At 48.7% G+C, this 18,935-nt stretch overlaps 1 protein-coding gene across 6 annotated transcripts; it reads left to right on the forward strand.

Moving 5' to 3' along the window:
* The first annotated feature begins 2,274 nt into the window (after positions 1-2,274).
* Positions 2,275-17,362, forward strand: VPS11 (VPS11 core subunit of CORVET and HOPS complexes). 6 transcript variants are annotated; one of them, XM_055273430.2, is made up of 16 exons: positions 2,275-2,539; positions 3,742-3,890; positions 3,988-4,123; positions 4,788-4,951; positions 6,793-7,040; positions 8,431-8,632; positions 9,033-9,184; positions 12,271-12,457; positions 12,875-13,021; positions 13,254-13,442; positions 13,549-13,710; positions 13,941-14,080; positions 14,171-14,373; positions 14,505-14,676; positions 16,483-16,705; positions 16,849-17,362. In XM_055273430.2, the coding sequence occupies exons 1-16, from the start codon at positions 2,353-2,355 to the stop codon at positions 17,011-17,013; spliced, it is 2,826 nt and encodes a 941-aa protein (XP_055129405.1). In that variant the 5' UTR covers positions 2,275-2,352; the 3' UTR covers positions 17,014-17,362. The 6 variants fall into 6 exon arrangements, with proteins under 6 accessions (XP_055129405.1, XP_055129404.1, XP_055129406.1 ...); XM_055273429.2 differs by having other exon boundaries at positions 2,314-2,539; positions 9,033-9,196; XM_055273431.2 differs by having other exon boundaries at positions 2,314-2,539; positions 9,048-9,184.
* Positions 17,363-18,935: the final 1,573 nt, after the last annotated feature.

Below are 18,935 nucleotides of genomic sequence, written 5' to 3' on the forward strand. Positions count from 1 at the left end.
GGCAGGCCAATCTCGGCCTTTGTATCCCTCATCAATAAGAGGATCCAATGGGCACAAGTAGAACCAGATTCAGCCCTCAGAGGAAGACGTGGAGCTTCTGCCATTGGACAACAGGGGGAGCACCCAAGCAACAAATATGCACTTTATCTCTTGTTCACATCTCTGCTTTCACATTGCTTCTTTTTTGAAGCCTGTTGCCCACGCTGGTCTTGAACTCCTAGCCTCAAGGGATCCTCCTGCCTCAGCCTCTTAAAGCGCTGGGATTACAAGCGTGAGCCAGCTTACCTGGCCACATTGCTTCTTTTAACATATATTCTTCATAGGCTTAACAACTGACATATTAACATACTATCTAAACATTCTGATGACTAGTATGGAATATGCTCAGTAGGTGAAAGTGGGTTCAACCTGCTCCCATTTGTGCTTCTGCCCAAGAGTTGGTATCCTGAAACAGTTCCAATGAATCGGAGATATCCTGTGTGATGAAGAGGAAAGAAACTTGAGTTGGAAGTCAAGAAATCTGTATGCATGGTGGTGGCTAGTTTCTTCCTATCATTTACCTCTTCAGACAAATGGACACCACCTGCCCATCAACCACATTAAGGAGAGGAGTGGATAAGAGGAGAGGCATCCACATTCATTCCTTCGACCAAACATTGAACTTCTACCAGGCTCTGCTAGGCCTCATTCATGGTCATGGTAAACAAGACGTCGTAGCCCCCGCTCTCAGGGAACTCTGGCTGGTGGAAATACAGCATCAAATATTCTGAAATAAGTTGGGGGAGGGCTGGGTGTGGTGGCTCACGCCTGTAATTCCAGCACTTTGGGAGGCCGAGGCAGGTGGATCACCTGAGGTCAGGAGTTTGAGACCAGCCTGGCCAAAATGGCAAAACCCCATCTCTACTAAAAATACAAAAATTAGCCGGGCGTGGTAGCAGGCGCCTGTAATCCCAGCTACTCAGGAGGCTGAGGCATGAGAATCGCTTGAACTCGGGAGGTGGAGGTTGCAGTCAGCTGAGATTGTGCCACTGCGCTCCAGCCTGGGGGATAGAGACAGACTCTGTCTCAAAAAAAAAAAAAAAAAAAAAAAAAAAAAGAGAAGAAAAGAAAAAAATAGAAAAAAAAGGAAGTTGGGGGAGTGCAAAAAATAAACTTCACAAATACCACAGGGTCACTTTTCCATATGTCCCTACCATCTCAAAATGATGCTATGTCACTTCTGTCTATAGCTTCTCATGGCACACAAACAGTAAACCTACAGTAGTTGTCCATGAGGATAGATCTTGCTTGGATTCAAAGATGGTTTAGCCAGAGTTGGGAGTGGAGAATGCCTATGTAATATCTTGGACACCTGCCACTTCTCGTTAAAACACTCAGCTCTCAAAGCTGCCACTTCCAGGTTTTTGCTCAGTTCTATGTCCCATACCCTGCCACTATGGAAAGGGGGAGAAAGCCCAGGGCCTTGGGAATTACTGCCCCACCAGTATTTCCCAGTTTCCTTTTTTTTTTTTTTTTGAGACAAGGTCTTGCTCTGTCGCCCACGCTGGAGTGCAGCGGCTCGATCACAGCTCACTGCAGCTTCCACCTCCGGGGCTCAATCGATCCTCCCACTTCAGCCTCCCAAGTAGCTGGGACCACAGGTGTCCACCACCACGCCAGGCTCATTTTTGTATTTTTTGTAGAGATGCGGTTTCACCATGTTGCCTAGGCTGGTCTCGAACACCTGGGCTCAAGTGATTCCCCCACCTCGGCCTCCCAAAGTGCTGGGATTACAGACAGGCATGAGCCATCGCGCCCAGCCCATTTCCTTAAGAAACGTTTTGAGCGTCTGTTAGGTGTCATACGCTCTGACGGGGGAAACAAAAACGAATATAGGACATTGACTATGATTCACAATCTGCGTGGTGGCAGACACAAACTTCTAATTTTATTTCTCCTCTCATACAGCCGAAAAACTGGTTTAACATACACTGTTTCATTTATGCCCCAAAACAGTCCTGTGAGATCAAAACGTCATTCACTTACGCACGGCGGGTGACCGTTCACAAGGCACATGACATCCCTCATCTTGATCTCCCAGTACCCGCGCATTTTAGGAAGAAACATGCTCAAAGGGATGAAGGGTCGGCTCTCAAGCATTTTAGCTAGCGAACTTACAGTCACATCCGGCAAACTCGCACACTGCAGAACTACGACTACCGCGCGCGGCCCCGCCCACTTTCCCAGCAGCGGGAAGCTGTCACCCCGACTCAAGAGCTCCTGGGCCCGCGGGCTCCCGGAAGCTGCAGACCACGTGATTCGCTGGCTCAGCTCACGTGACAAGGCTCCCGGAGGTGGGGGCCCTCGGCCAAAATGGCGGCCTACCTGCAGTGGCGGCGCTTCGTTTTCTTCGACAAGGAGCTGGTGAAGGAGCCGCTGGGCAATGATGGGGCGGCTCCCGGGGCCACACCTGCTTCTGGATCCGCTGCTTCCAAGTTCCTTTGCCTCCCTCCTGGCATCACGGTTTGCGACTCAGGCCGAGGGAGCCTGGTCTTTGGAGATATCCTTCGTTTGGAGCTGTCTTTTCCCTCCCGGGATCCCGAAGAGATCGAGTTAGGATGAAATCTGTTTGTCGGAGGGGTCCGTGCCGCGCGCCTCTTTCCTTTAGCTGGTCATCCAGAGTTGTTCTGTGGTCTACGGGAAGAAAGAAGGAAGTGCATTTCCTAACTTGTTATCAACTGAGCAATCCTGGGCAAGTCATTTAACCTCTCTGGGTTTTAATTTCCTTATCTGTAAGAGAAGTGTATATGCCAGTTTGACAAGGTTAATTTGAGATCAATAAGAAAAAGAATGCAAGTTGGCTTTAAAAGATGAATATGTAAAGTGACATGATCTCCCCTGCCCGTTATCGTTGGCGAGGAGGTAAATGAGCCTGGCAGTTTGTTGCTTTCATCTTCATGTTGCTGCTACTAAACTCTGGCCTTTTTCACTTTTTCTTTTTCTTTTTTTTTTTTTTTTTTTGAGACAGAGTCTTACTCTGTTGCCCAGGCTGGAGTGCAGTGGTGCGATCTGGGTTCACTGTAACCTCCGTCCTCCCGAGTTCAAGCAATTCTCCTGCTACAGCCTCCCGAGTAGCTGGGACTACAGGCGCGTGCCACCACACCCGGCTAATTTTTTACATTTTCAGTAGAGACGGGGTTTCACCATATTGGCCAAGCTGGTCTCGAACTCCTGACCTTGTGATCCACCCGCCTCGGCCTCCCAAAGTGCTGGGATTACAGGCATGAGCCACCGCGCCCGGCCCACTTATTTTTATTTATTTATTTTTTTGAGACGGAGTTTCACTCTTGTCGCACAGGCTAGAGTGCAATGGCGTGATCTGGGCACACTGCAACCTCAGCCTCCCAGGTTCAAGCAATTCTCCTGCCTTAACCTCCTGAGTAGCTGAGATTACAGGCACGCATCATTATGCCTGGCTAATTTCAGTATTTTTAGTAGAGACGGGGTTTTGCCATGTTGGCCAGGCTGGTCTCGAACCCCTGACCTCAGGTGATCTGCCCTCCTCGGCCTCCTAAAGTGCTGGGATTACAGGCGTGAGTCACTGCGCCTGGCCTCACTCTTTTTAAGATAAGGAGTTCCATGAGATGATATGTGGGAACATCCTTGAAAATTTTAGAGTTATATACATGTAATTGTTATCTGAGTTCTGGTCTGAATATAAGTATCTCTCCTTGGAAAGGAGGCTCCTTGACTACCCTGCACATATGGAAGGCCAGATCTGGTTCTTGCCACGTTCCCTACAGCTTACGGGCTTCCAGGCCTACAAACTACGGGTGACACACCTGTACCAACTGAAGCAGCACAATATTCTGGCATCTGTTGGAGAAGATGAAGAGGGCATCAACCCCTTGGTGAGTCCCAGCAGGGAAATGGGAAAGATCCAGAAGCCTAGGAATGATTTTCTGTTGGAGGATGACTAGCATTTACACTTCTGAGGTCTGTCCACAGGTTAAGATCTGGAACCTGGAGAAGAGAGATGGTGGCAATCCACTCTGCACTCGAATCTTCCCTGCTATTCCAGGAACAGAGCCAACTGTTGTATCTTGTTTGACTGTCCATGAAAATCTCAACTTTATGGCCATTGGTAAACAGAAGGCAAAACTAACACTCCTAGATTTGTTATAGATTTTCTTCAGAGTTGCTTCTGCCTCACGTCTTTACTGTTTTCGCAAGACCACTTTGTATTGAACTGAGGCCTTTGAGATATTAAAGTTTGGAATGGGGGCCAGGCACGGTGGCTCATGCTTGTAATCCCAGCACTTTGGGAGGCTGAGGCGGGCGGATCTCCTGAGACCGGGAGTTTGAGACCAGCCTGACCAACATGGAGAAGCCCCATCTCTACTAAAAATACAAAATTAGTTGGGCGTAGTGGCACATGCCTGTAATCCCAGCTACTAGGGAGGCTGAGGCAGGAGAATCACTTGAACCTGGGAGGCGGAGGTTGCAGTGAGCCAAGATCGCGCCATTGCACTGTAGCCTGGGGAATAAGAGCGAAACTCTGTCTCAAAATAAATAAGTAAGTAAATAAATAAATAAATAAATAAATAAAATAAAGTTTGGAATGGGAAGGCATTTAATTTTGTTCTTTGAAAGTGTGTCAGTGAGTACCAATATTCAGGTTAACCATTAGAGAGGTTGGGTATATGGAGAAAGCTTGTCACTTCTGAGTGCCTCAAGTGGTCTTTTTTCCCCTTTCCGCTTCCTGATCTTTTCAGCCTCACTGAAGTAATTTTCTTGTTCTCCTACAGGTTTCACAGATGGCAGTGTTACATTGAACAAAGGAGACATCACCCGGGACCGGCATAGCAAGACCCAGATTTTGCACAAGGGCAACTATCCTGTAACTGGATTGGCCTTTCGCCAAGCAGGAAAGACCACTCACTTGTTTGTTGTGACAACGGAGAATGTCCAGGTATGACCAAGGCCTCCACTCTTAGGAGCAGGCAGGGAGGGCTTCTCCACTGTTCAGGGGGATAGGGTAATGAAGTGACAGGAAAGGTGGGAGTGTTAAAGTTTTAATCATATAATTCAAAACATTTGCCTAGCTTTGTATTTTATTTCTTTGCCTAGGAAGCTGGGAAGAGTTAGACTCTGGGCTTGTAGTAAAAAGATGTGAATTTTCTTTCTTTTTTTTTGAGACGGAGTCTCACTGTGTTGCTCAAGCTGGAGTGCAGTGGCAACATCTTGACTCACTGTAACCTCTGTCTCCCAGGTTCAAGCAATTCTCCTGCCTCAGCCTCCTGAGTAGCTGCGATTACAAGCACACACCAGCATGTCCAGATAATTTTTGTATTTTTAGTAGAGATGGGGTTTCCCCATGTTGGCCAGGCTGGTCTCGAACTCCTGACCTCAGGTGATCCACCCACCTTGGCCATCCAAAGTGCTGGGATTACAGGCATGAGCCACCGCACCTGGCCTTGAATTTTATTTCTAACTAGCTTTTTTTTTTTCGTTTGAGACAGGATCTTGCTGTGTCGCCCAGGCTGGAGTGCAATGGTGCTGTCTCAGCTCACTGTAACCTCTGCCTCCTGGGCTGAAGCGATCCTCCCACCTCAGCCTCCTGAGTACCTGGGATTACAGGCACGTGTCACCATGCCTGGCTAATTTTTGTATTTTTTCTAGATATGGGGTTTCACCATGTTGCCCAGGCTGGTCTCGAACACCTGGGCCCAAGCAATCCACCTGCCTCAACCTCCCAAAGTGCTGGAATTACAGGCATGAGCCACTGCACCGGCCTATTTCTTTCTTTTTTCTTTTTCTTTTTTTTTTTTCTGAGACGGAGTCTCGCTCTGTCACCCAGGCTGGAGTGCAGTGGCGCGATCTCGGCTCACTGCAAGTTCCGCCTCCTGGGTTCACGCCATTCTCCTGCCTCAGCCTCCGAGTAGCTGGGACTATAGGCACCCGCCACCACGCCCGGCTAATTTTTTTTTTTTTTTGTATTTTTAGTAGAGACGGGGTTTCACCGTGGTCTCAATCTCCTGACCTCGTGATCCACCCGCCTCAGCCTCCCAAAGTGCTAAGATTACAAGCGTTAGCCACTGCGCCCGGTGCACCAGCCTATTTCTAACTAACTTTTTAAATGACATTGGACAAGTATCTTTACCTTTCCTGTTCCTGGTGCCCCAGATTTACAACACTCTACTCTCTCAGGAATACTCTTGATAAAACAGTAGATTATTACATTTCTCTTACTTGTAGAATTTCTGTACTAGATAGTGATAACATATACAGAGAAAGAAATTGTGATTTCTGGTTATATATTTTTTTTTTTTTTTTTTTTTTTTTTTTGAGACGGAGTCTTTCTCTGTCCCCCAGGCTGGAGTGCACTGGCACGATCTCGACTCACTGCAAGCTCCACCTCTCGGGTTCATGCCATTCTCCTGCCTCAGCCTCCTGAGTAGCTGGGATTACAGGCGCCCGCCACCACGCCCAGCTAATTTTTTTTTTTTTGTATTTTTAGTAGAGACGGGGTTTCACCGTGTTAGCCAGGATGGTCTCGATCTCCTGACCTCGTGATCCGCCCGCCTCGGCCTCCCAAAGTGCTGGGATTACAGGCTTGAGCCACTGCGCCCGGCCTTTCTGGTTATATATTTAATAGATGGGTGATGGTTAATGAAGAAGGCCAGCAGCCAAGAGAAAGACTTAGAATGCTAAGAGGGAAAAAAGAGCCAGTATGGAGATGGGAATACCTTTGTGAAGGCTTAGTGTTACCTCTTCAAAGGAGCCTGTTAACCCCTTTGTTACTTCTGGCAGTCCTATATAGTTTCTGGAAAAGACTACCCTCGCGTGGAGTTGGACACCCATGGTTGTGGCCTGCGCTGCTCAGCCCTAAGTGACCCTTCTCAGGACCTGCAGTTCATTGTGGCCGGGGATGAGTGTGTCTACTTGTACCAGCCTGATGAACGTGGGCCCTGCTTCGCCTTTGAGGGCCATAAGCTCATTGCCCACTGGTTTAGAGGCTACCTTATCATTGTCTCCCGTGACCGGAAGGTTTCTCCCAAGTAAGGACTCAATGAGAAGGGACAGGGAGAGGGCTGGACTTGTTCCCCAGAATCCGCCTGATTTTAAAATCCTAATGCCTGGATCCTGCCAATCTCCTACTCCTACTCTGGTGTTATGTAGGTAACATTTCTCTTTTTTTTTTTTTTTTTTTTTTGAGATGGAGTCTCGTTCTGTCACCCAGGAGTGCAGTGGCGTGATCTTGGCTCACTGCAGCTGCCACCTCCTGGGTTCCAGTGATTCTCCTGCCTCAGCCTCCTGAGTAGCTGGGATTACAGGCATGTGCCACCATACCCGGCTACTTTTTGTATTTTCAGTAGAGACGGAGTTTCACCATGTTGGCCAGGCTGGTGTCAGACTCCTGACCTCAAGTGATCTGCCCACCTCGGCCTCCCAAAGTGCTGGGATTATAGGCGTGAGCCACTGCACCCGGCTGCTGACACTTATAGCTAGAGTTGGTTATAATTTTTTTTTACTGAAAAATGGGTGTTTTTACTGCAGGTGTTTGCTACATAGCCCTAGCATACTAGAATGCTCCAGGGAATTTGGACCTGCTTTTTTTGTTTTGTTTTGTTTTGTTTTGTTTTGTTTGAGATAGAGTCTCGCTCTATTGCCCAGGCTGGAGTGCAGTGGTGCGATCTCGGCTCACTGCAAGCTCTGCCTCCCGGGTTCACCCCATTGTCCTGCCTCAGCCTCCCAAGCAGCTGGGACTACAGGTGCCCGCCCCCATGCCCGGCTAATTTTTTGTATTTTTAGTAGAGACGGGGTTTCACCGTGTTAGCCAGGATGGTCTCGATCTCCTGACCTCGTGATCCGCCCGCCTCGTCCTCTCAAAGTGCTGGGATTACAGGCGTGAGCCACCGTGCCCGGCCTTGTTTTGTTTTGTTTCGTTTTTTAACTCTTTTGTCAAAATAAGTTGGGCAGAAGAACAAGGGATTCAGCAGTGGAGAAATTAGAAAGTGCTGGGAAATGTAGGATGCAAGTTTTTTGTTTTGTTTTGGTTTTGTTTTTTTAAGGGGTAAGTGGGGTCTTCTGCATGATGAAAGTACTCCCTGTGAGATGCTGGTTTGTTTTGCTTTCATTTAGTTCCAGGCACAATGTTTTACATATACCATGTATTGGATTATTATTTTCTAAATGAATGGATATCTGAGTGTACTTAATTTTCTAATCTGTTGCTTGGGTTAATTGTAGGATCCTAAAGGGTAAGATCAGGTTTATGTGTTCTCTTTCTACAACTACCGGCACAGCGCTGCATGTTATGGGATGGCAGGGACCAGAGAGGTGATTTGTGCTGGGTGAAATGTGCACCAAAGCTATCATGGGAAAGGAAATAAAGGGGAGATAAGACAGAGATGTCCAAATATCTGGTGCTTTTTCTTTCCTATGCAGGTCAGAGTTTACCAGCAGGGATTCACAGAGCTCCGACAAGCAGATTCTAAACATCTATGACCTGTGCAACAAGTTCATAGCCTATAGCACCGTCTTTGAGGATGTAGTGGATGTACTTGCTGAGTGGGGCTCCCTGTACGTGCTGACGCGGGATGGGCGGGTCCACGCACTGCAGGAGAAGGACACACAGACCAAACTGGAGGCAAGGCCACCAGGCTCCCAGAGCTGGCCACAGGCACCTAGAAGCAGTTGCAGGAGCAGGTTCCCCAAGTCATATTGGCCAGGGTGTTTCCCTCCTTGTGGGTCACAGCCTTACTCAGCTTCCTTAGGGTAGGATTATAAGGTAAATGGCTTGGGATGGGGCTTTAGAGGGAAGTAGTGGCTGGGAGCCTGAGCCCACTCTAAGGGTTCACTTTGTTTCCAGAGAACCTTATGAAATAAGGTGATACTGATGTTGGGGATATCTGGTAGCTCTTGGTTTGTCTAGGATCTAGGCAGATCAGAAATCCGGGACTTTTTGTTTTGCGTGTTGTGCGCACATTTTGGGAAAGTGTCTTCCTGGGACTGCTTCTACCAATTTTCTAATCTCTCTTCCCTTCTAGATGCTGTTTAAGAAGAACCTATTTGAAATGGCGATTAACCTTGCCAAGAGCCAGCATCTGGACAGTGATGGGCTGGCCCAGATTTTCATGCAGTATGGAGACCATCTCTACAGCAAGGGCAACCATGATGGGGCTGTCCAGCAGTATATCCGGTCAGTCTGGAGGCACTTTGGGATATAGCTGTGAATTCAGGGACAGGCAGCTAGATAGCTAAAGCCCATCCGTGCTCCAGGTAGGGGCTAGAATTCTACCAAGAACTGTTTTTGGTTTTGGTTTTTTTGTTTGTTTTTGCTAGTTTTTTTTTGAGATGGAGTTTCACTCTTGTTGCCCAAGCTGGAGTGCAGTGGTGCGATCTCGACTCACTGCAACCTCCCCTCCCGGGTTCACATGATTCTCCTGCGTCAGTCTCCCGAGTAGCTGGGATTACAGGCGCATGCCACCACACCTGGCTAATTTTTTGTATTTTTAGTAGAAACGGGGTTTTACCATGTTAGCCAGGCTGGTCGTGAACTCCTGACCTCAGGTGATCTGCCCGCTTCAGCCTCCCAAAGTGCTGGGATTACAGGCATGAGCCACTGCACCCAGCATTTTGTTTGTTTGTTTGTTTTTGAGACAGATTCTCGCTCTTTCACCCAGGCTGGAGTGCAATAGTGTGATCTCGGCTCACTGCAACCTCTGCCTCGGGTTCAAGCAATTCTCCTGTCTCAGCTTCCCAAGTAGCTGGGAATACAGGCGCACGCCGCCATGCCTGGCTAATTTTTTGTATTTTTAGTAGAGACAGGGTTTCACCATGTTCTCTAGGCTGGTCTCTAACTCCTGAGCTCAGGCGATCCACCTGCCTCGGCCTCCCAAAGTGTTAGGATTACAGGTGTGAGCCACAGTGCCCAGCCTTTTAAATTTTCTTTACAAGAACTATGATGCCTTAAATGAGAGGACAAGATTCCTTGTTGAAAAGGGAATTTTAGGGTCAAATATTATATGACCAGTATGCAGTTGAGCTGATGATTACCTCTCATTTTAACCTTTAGCTTGGCCTTTGTAAATATTCACTTTGACCTGGTTCTTTAAGGAGGAAAAGATATTCATCTCTTGCTTCCATAATTCCTTCCATCAGTACTAATTCTTGGAATTTTCTGCCTTGAGAAGGGGTTTTAGAAACCTGTCTAAGGTGGCTGGGCGCAGTGGCTCACGCCTGTAATCCCAGCACTTTGAGAGGCTGAGGCGGGTGGATCATGAGGTCAGGAGATCGGGACCATCCTGGCTAACACGGTGAAACCCCGTCTCTACTAAAAAATACAAAAAATTAGCCGGGCTTGGTGGCAGGCGCCTGTAGTCCCAGCTACTTGGGAGGCTGAGGCAGGAGAATGGCCTGAACCCCAGAGGCAGAGCTTGCAGTGAGCTGAGATCACACCACTGCACTCCAGCCTGGGTGTCAGAGTGAGACTCTGTCTCAAAAAAAAAAAAAGAAACCTGTCTAAGGCTGGGGTGCAGTGGCATGTGCCTGTGATCCTATCCCTTTGGGAGACCGAGGTGGGAGGATTGTATGAGCCCAGTCTGAGCAACATAGCAAGACCCCATTTCTAACAATAAATAAATAAATAAAATTTAAAAGTAGTGGCTGGGCGCCATGGCTCATGCCTGTAATCCCAGCACTTTGGGAGGCTGAGGCAGGTGGATCACCTGAGGTCAAGAGTTCAAGACCAGCCTGGCCAACATGGTAAAACCCCATCTCTACTAAAAATACAAAAATTAGCTGGGCATGGTGGCGGGCACCTGTAATCCCATTTAAAAAAAAAAAATTAGCTGGGTGTGGTGGCATATACCTGTAATCCCAGCTATTCGCAAAGCTGAGGCAGGAGATTCACTTGAACCTGGGAAGCAGAGGCTATAGTGAGCCAAGATCGTGCCACTGCACTCCAGCCTGGGCAACAGAGCAAGACTTCATCTCAAAAAAGTAATAATAGATAATAATAATAATAAATTGCCAGGTGCAGTGACTCATGCCTGTAATCCAAACACTTTGGGAGGCTAAAGTGGGCGGATCACGAGGTCAAGAGATTGAGACCATCCTGGCCAACATGGTGAAACCCCGTTTCTACTAAAAATACAAAAATTAGCTGGGCGTGGTGGCATGCACCTGTAGTCCCAGCTACTTGGGAGGCTGAGGCAGGAGAATAGCTTGAACCCAGGAGGCGGAGGTTGCAGTGAGCCAAGATCGTGCCCTGCACTCCAGCCTGGCGAAAGAGCGAGACTTCGTCTCAAAAATAAATAAATAAATAAATAAAGACTGAGAGTGGTGGCTCACGCCTGTAATCCCAGCATTTTGGGAGGCTGAGGTGAGTGGATCACCTGAGGTCGGGAGTTTGAAACTAGCCTGACCTGGCCAGGCGCGGTGGCTCACGCCTGTAATCCCAGCACTTTGGGAGGCCGAGGCGGGCGGACCACGAGGTCAGGAGATCGAGACCATCCTGGCTAACACGGTGAAACCCCATCTCTACTAAAAATACAAAAAATTAGCCAGGCGAGGTGGCAGGCGCCTGTAGTCCCAGCTACTTGGGAGGCTGAGGCAGGAGAATGGCGTGAACCCCGGGGGGCGGAGCCTGCAGTGAGCCAAGAACACGCCACTGCACTCCAGCCTGGGTGAAAGAGCGAGACTCCGTCTCAAAAAAAAAGAAACTAGCCTGACCAACATGGAGAAACCCTGCCTCTACTAAAAATACAAAACTAGCTGGGCATGGTGGCACATGCCTGTAATCCCAGCTACTCAGGAGGCTGAGGCAGAAGAATCGCTTGAACCTGGGAGGCGGAGGTTGCGGTGGGCTGAGATCGTGCCACTGCACTCCAGCCTGGGCAACAAGAGCGAACCTCCATCTCAAAAAAAAAATTAATTAAATTAAAAAATAATGTATAAGAAAAAGAACAAAAATACAACAATAAAACAACAAAATAATAATAATATAAAAAGAAACCTGTTTAGCCTCTTCCCCGTTCTGTTTAGAATTCCTATTTTTAGCCAAATTTAAGAAGCAGTGCTCTGGAGCCTTGTTACCCAGTGTGGTCCACAGTCTAGTAGCACCGATATTACCTGGGACTTTGTTAGAAATGTAGAATCTCAGGCCTCACTCCAGATCCACTGAAATAGAATATGCATTTTGAGAAGATCTGCAAGTGATTCCTGTGTACATGAGCTGGAAAAGTACACTGATTCAGATGCTATCTGGTGCACATGTCTCCCTAGAACCATTGGAAAGTTGGAGCCGTCCTATGTGATCCGCAAGTTTCTGGATGCCCAGCGCATTCACAACCTGACTGCCTACCTGCAGACCCTGCACCGACAATCCCTGGCCAATGCCGACCATACCACCCTGCTCCTCAACTGCTATACCAAGCTCAAGGACAGCTCGAAGCTGGAGGAGTTCATCAAGGTGCAGGATGTTGTTGGTGGGGAAGTCCTGGAGGCCCCCACTGAGCATGAGGTGGCTCCACTGGGACTTGTTCGTTTCAGCAAGACATAGGGAGAGGAAAGGGCTGACCTTATTTAGAGGAGTGGCTGTTCCTGTTAGTTCTGTGTCATCTCCCCTCTTGTTTTATGATTCTAGAAATTCCCATGGTATCTAAGCCCAGAGTGGTGGCACTGGGGAAGCCCTGTCCCTAGCAGTGTCCCTCTAATGGTAGGGGCAGAGGAAAACTTTCGTCAGAAACTCCCACAGGCTGACTAGCATAATATTTTCAAAGCGTGAACTTTATGATATCACCTTAGGAATCTGTGTGAAAGTCAGAGACCTGTTTCCTCTCCCTTCTCTAGCTACCTCTGTGTAAGTGATTTCATGTCTCCCTGGCAGACAAAGAGTGAGAGTGAAGTCCACTTTGATGTGGAGACAGCCATCAAGGTCCTCCGGCAGGCTGGCTACTACTCCCATGCCCTGTATCTGGCGGAGAACCATGCACATCATGAGTGGTACCTGAAGATCCAGCTAGAAGACATTAAGGTAGGTGAGACTCTGTCTTTTTCCACCAAGAGACAGGGTCTCGCTATGTTGCCCAGGCTGGACTTCAATTCCTGGGCTCAGGTGATCCTCCCACCCCATGCTCCTGGGTAGAGGTGAGACTCTCAACTTGGGCAGAGCCCTGTTGTTTTTGAAAACATCCCCAGAATGACGAAAGTGCTTCCTGGTGGCTGAGGAAGGAGTATACACTACTCTGCCCTTTACTTTTCCACAGAATTATCAGGAAGCCCTTCGATACATCGGCAAGCTGCCTTTTGAGCAGGCAGAGAGCAACATGAAGCGCTACGGCAAGATCCTCATGCACCACATACCAGAGCAGACAACTCAGTTGCTGAAGGGACTTTGTACTGATTATCGGCCCAGCCTCGAAGGCCGCAGCGATAGGGAGGCCCCAGGCTGCAGGGTGAGGCTGCAGGGAAAAGAGCTTCAGACAGTGGGGATCACCTTAAGGGCTTCCTGTATATCACATCCACTCATTCAGCCTCCTTTTTCCTCCCTTGCCATCCTAGGCTAACTCTGAGGAGTTCATCCCCATCTTTGCCAATAACCCGCGAGAGCTGAAAGCCTTCCTAGAGCACATGAGTGAAGTGCAGCCAGACTCGCCCCAGGGCATCTACGACACACTCCTTGAGCTGCGACTGCAGAACTGGGCCCATGAGAAGGATCCACAGGTGAGGCCTGGCCAGGGTTGCAGGAGAAAAGACAGTTCATATCGTCTCCATTCTTCCATCTTGGTGGCTGCCTTTCACTGCATTCCTTAGACCAGTAACACCTTACCTCGGGGCTCAATGGTCCTCTGTGAAGAGGGAATGGACTGAGGGAAAGAGTTGACTGGCCTTGTCCCAAGAGACCTTGTGATTTTCCCCTTTTGTCCAGCAGCTCTGCCCTCCTTCCTCTCCAGGTCAAAGAGAAGCTTCACGCAGAGGCCATTTCCCTGCTGAAGAGTGGTCGCTTCTGCGACGTCTTTGACAAGGCCCTGGTCCTGTGCCAGATGCACGACTTCCAGGATGGTGTCCTTTACCTTTATGAGCAGGGGAAGCTGTAAGAGTTTGGGGAATTTCAGGGAAAGGGGAAGAATCCAAGTCATTTTCCAGAGACAGCCACTGAGGTGTGCCCTTGCCCCGGCCGCAGGTTCCAGCAGATCATGCACTACCACATGCAGCACGAGCAGTACCGGCAGGTCATCACCGTGTGTGAGCGCCATGGGGAGCAGGACCCCTCCTTGTGGGAGCAGGCCCTCAGCTACTTCGCTCGCAAGGAGGAGGACTGCAAGGAGTACATGGCAGCTGTCCTCAAGCATATCGAGAACAAGAACCTCATGCCACCTCTTCTAGGTACTTGGGAAGACAGATGGGTGGGTGACAAGCTGCTGACAGCTGGGCTTTGTGGCAGGGGCCCTTCAACTCTATCCAGAGAGTGCCACACGTGGTTGATTGTCTTGTTTCTTCTTGGACCCCAATCTCAGTGGTGCAGACCCTGGCCCACAACTCCACAGCCACACTCTCCGTCATCAGGGACTACCTGGTCCAAAAACTACAGAAACAGAGCCAGCAGATTGCACAGGATGAGCTGCGGGTGCGGCGGTACCGAGAGGAGACCACCCGTATCCGCCAGGAGATCCAAGAGCTCAAGGCCAGGTACCCGGGGCATGGATATGTGGAGGAGTCCAGGGGATAACTTGCCCTTCACAGGGTATTTATTACTAAGTACTTTCCGTAGAGGATTCTATGGAGTGCTTTTGAGCATTTTGATTCTTCAAGATGTGTTTTAATTGAGGAATTCCAAAAAATGGTTTATTACATAGATCATTATTTATTGGGCTTTGGATGATATTATTTTGTAGCAGGTACTTTTTGTTCTTTATATGCCTGTATTCTACCTTTTCTAAACACATCCATATTGTGGTTGGAAGCCGTTCTGGTGTTTTTCTTTTTTGAGACAGGATCTTGTCACTGAGGCTGGAGTGCAGGAGCGTGATCACGGCTTATTGCAGCCTTGACCTCCTAGGCTCAAGTGATCCTCCCACCTCAGCCTCCCGAGTAGCTGGGATTACAGGTGTGTGCCACCAAGCCCAGCTAATTTTTGGATTTTTGGTAGAGATGGGGTTTATAATGTTGGCCAGGCTGGTCTCGAACTCCTGGCCTCAAGTGATCCTCCCACCTTGACCTCCCAAAGTGCTGGGATGAGCCACGGTGCCCGGCCATAATCCCAACTCTGAAATCTTACGTGCCCTTAACATTCTGTAAAATATTTATTAGAGAACAACAGTTTCTTCATTCTACAAATACTGAGCCTCTGTGATGTCCCAGACACTACTCTGAACAGCACAGACAAAAAGCCTTGCCTTCATGGAGCTTTATGTTTTAGAAGAGACAGACAGCAAACATGTTAAATAGGCAAACTTTTTTTTTTTTCTTTTGAGATAGAGTCTCACTCTGTCACCCAGGCTAGAGTGCAATAGCGCGATCTCAGCTCACAGCAACCTCTACCTCCTGGGTTCAAGCGATTCTCCTGCCTCAGCCTCCTGAGTAGATGGGATTACAGGCGCCTGCCACCATGCCTGGCTAATTTTTGTATTTTTGTAGAGACAGGGTTTCACTATGTTGGCCAGGCTGGTCTTGAACTCCTGACTTCAGGGGATCTGCCTGCCTTGGCCTCCCAAAGTACTGGGATTACATGCGTGAGCCACCGCACCTGGCCAAATAGGCAATTTTTTTTTTCTTTTTTTTTTCTGTTTTGAGACGAAGTCTAGCTCTTGTCCCCCAGGCTGGAGTGTGATGGCGCGATCTCGGCTCACTGCAACCTCTGCCTCCTGGGTTCAAGCGATTCTCCTGCCTCGGCCCCCCGAGTACCTGGGATTACAGGTGCCTGCCACCATGCCTGGCTAATCTTTGTATTTTTAGTAGAGACCGGGTTTCACCATATTGGCCAGGCTGGTCTAGAACTCCTGATGTCAGGTGATCCACCTGCCTCGGCCTCCCAAAGTGCTGGGATTACAGGTGTGAGCCACTGTGCCCAGCCAAATAGACAAACTTTTGTAGTATGTTAGGTGGTGATAAGTTCTGAGTGGCAAATGAATTGAGCAAGGGGAGTGGGAGAAGAAGTGTGTTAACAAGTTTCGAGAAGATGGCCAGGAAAGGCCTCACTGAAAGGGTCACATCTGAGTATAGACATGAAGGTTAATTTAGTGGCAGTTGTGAAAATGGAGCCAGAGGAAACAATCCCCAGGCTGAGGTGGCCTTGTTGGGAGCATGCTGAGACTCACTGCAGGTCCAGGGCTGTTGTAATCACTTGACTCCCTTAAGGCAATAAGAGCAGGGCAGGGCCTTCAGGGGCCTTACCAGGGACCTTGCCCTGTGCACTTCAGCTGCCTTCTTTCTCATCCTTGACTCCTGGCCTTGCCCTCACTTTTGCCACTCACTTCTGGTCTTTCTTCCCTGTAGTCCTAAGATTTTCCAAAAGACCAAGTGCAGCATCTGTAACAGTGCCTTGGAGTTGCCCTCAGTCCACTTCCTGTGTGGCCACTCCTTCCACCAACACTGCTTCGAGAGTTACTCGGAAAGTGATGCTGACTGCCCCACCTGCCTCCCTGAAAACCGGAAGGTCATGGATATGATCCGGGCCCAGGAACAGAAACGAGATCTCCATGATCAATTCCAGCATCAGGTGGGGATGAGTGGGCTAGATGGGCCAGGGCATTCCCACTAGTGTCACAGAGTCACTGGAGGCTTGTTTCCTTATCTCCTCCTCATTTAAGAAACAAGTACTTTGATTCTGATTCGTACTCCTTCCCTCCTCTTCTCCTGCAGCTCAAGTGCTCCAATGACAGCTTTTCTGTGATTGCTGACTACTTTGGCAGAGGTGTTTTCAACAAATTGACTCTGCTGACCGACCCTCCCACAGCCAGACTGACCTCCAGCCTGGAGGCTGGGCTGCAACGCGACCTGCTCATGCACTCCAGGAGGGGCACTTAAGCAGCCTGGAGGAAGATGTGGGCAACAGTGGAGGACCGAGAGAACAGACACAATGGGACCTGGGCGGGCATTACACAGAAGGCTGGCTGACATGCCCAGGGCTCCACTCTCATCTAATGTCACAGCCCTCAGAACTAAAGCGGACTTTCTTTCCCTGCCTTCTTATTTAGCCAGCCTGCCATCCCTCCTCTTCACTAGCAGTGTAGATCATTCCAGATCAGTGGGGGAGGGCACCTCAGCAACCTCTGAGTGTGGACAATAGCTGCTTTCTTCTCTATCCAAGAGCACCAGGCTGTGCTTGGGTCCTTGCTCTCAGAGTCTATAAATAAAAGAATATAATGATTTGGGAGCTTAAGGATTTTTTTCTGGGGACTTCCTGGTGATTCTTAACTGCATGATGGACTTCCTTCCCTCTGCTCTCCTGGCGTTCCACTTCCCTCCTATGGTTTTCTTGGAGACCATGTTGACTCAGTCTCGTTCTGGTAATGGGTGGGGCCTGTGGCATCACATACAGTTCAATTTACTGAAGAACCTCTGCAGAAGACCTAATGACTGAGCTCCAGGAGCAGCTCCAGGAAACAGCTCTTGCTCTTTCCTCTTCCTGGTCTCTATGGCTGTAGTTTGGGCAAAATATTCAAGCAGGAGGCAGATTCTGGTAGGGAGCTTTGGGCTTAACCTACCTTAAATAATGGGTAGGTTGGTGTCTTGCTATACTTAATACCAGATGATAAACAGGATAAAAGGTCCTTTCTGGAAACACCTTTCCCTCTCTGAAATTGTCAGCTAAAGTTTATGTTGCTAGGTGTCCCTGTGTAATTTGGGTGGTGCTGCCTGTCTGAAAATTGCTTGTATGTTGTTTTCCCCACAGCCTCACCTAATTTCATCTTCTATGTTGTTTAATTGGAGGAAGTAAGTTTGACATTGTGGTTTAGGTAGTATTTAGGATTGCCATGGGCTGGGCGCAGTGGTTCATGCCTGTAATCCCAACACTTTGCAGGGCTGAGGTGAGAGGATCGCTTGAGTCCAGGAGTTCAAGACCAGCCACCCAGGCAACATAGTGAGACCCCATCTGTGCAAGAAATAAAAAACTAGCCCAGCCTGGTGGCGCTTACCTGTGGTCCCAGCTACTCAGGAGGCTGAGGTGGGAGGATTGCTTGAGCCCAGGAAGTTGAGGCTGCAGTGAGCCTTGATCACACCACTGCACTCCAGGCTGGGTGACAGACACCCTGTCTCAAAAAGTAAAAAAGAAAAAAACAGTGGCAGTATTGTAGCTGCTATGCTATGAGTAGACTTTGCATCCACTGAGCTGGGTTTGAATCCTAGTTGTGCTGTTTGACTTAAGGCACATCTTACCTTCTCAACCTGTTTTTTTTTTTTTGAAATGTATTTTTTTCAGTGGGTTTTTGGGGAACAGTTGGTATTTGGTTATGTGAATAAGTTCTTTAGTAGTGATTTCTGAGATTTGGTGCCCATCACCCAAGCAGGTGTGTGCCGCCACACCTGGCTATTTTTGTATTTTTTGTAGAGATGAGGTTTTCACCATGTTGCCCAGGGTGGTCTCAAACTCCTGGGCTCCAGCAATCCTCCTGCCTTGGCTTCCTAAAGTGCTGGGAATATAGGTGTGAGCCACTGCACCCAGCTGGGTGATTATTAATAATCATGATTGTTAATTATGTTCATGGGAGCCAGGCGTGGTGGCTCACGCCTGTAATCCCAGCACCTTGGGAGGCCGAGGTGGGCGAATCACATGAGGTCAGGAGTTCAAGACCTGCCTGACTAACATGGAGAAACCTCATTTCTACTAAAAATCCAAAATTAGTCAGGTGTGGTGGTGCGTGCCTGTAATCCCAACTACTTGGGCTGAGGCAGGAGAATCACTTGAACCCGGGAAGCGGAGGTTGCAGTGAGCCGAGATCGTGCCA

The sequence above is a fragment of the Symphalangus syndactylus genome, chromosome 3 (genome assembly GCF_028878055.3).
Source record: "Symphalangus syndactylus isolate Jambi chromosome 3, NHGRI_mSymSyn1-v2.1_pri, whole genome shotgun sequence".
Classification (NCBI taxonomy): domain Eukaryota; kingdom Metazoa; phylum Chordata; class Mammalia; order Primates; family Hylobatidae; genus Symphalangus; species Symphalangus syndactylus.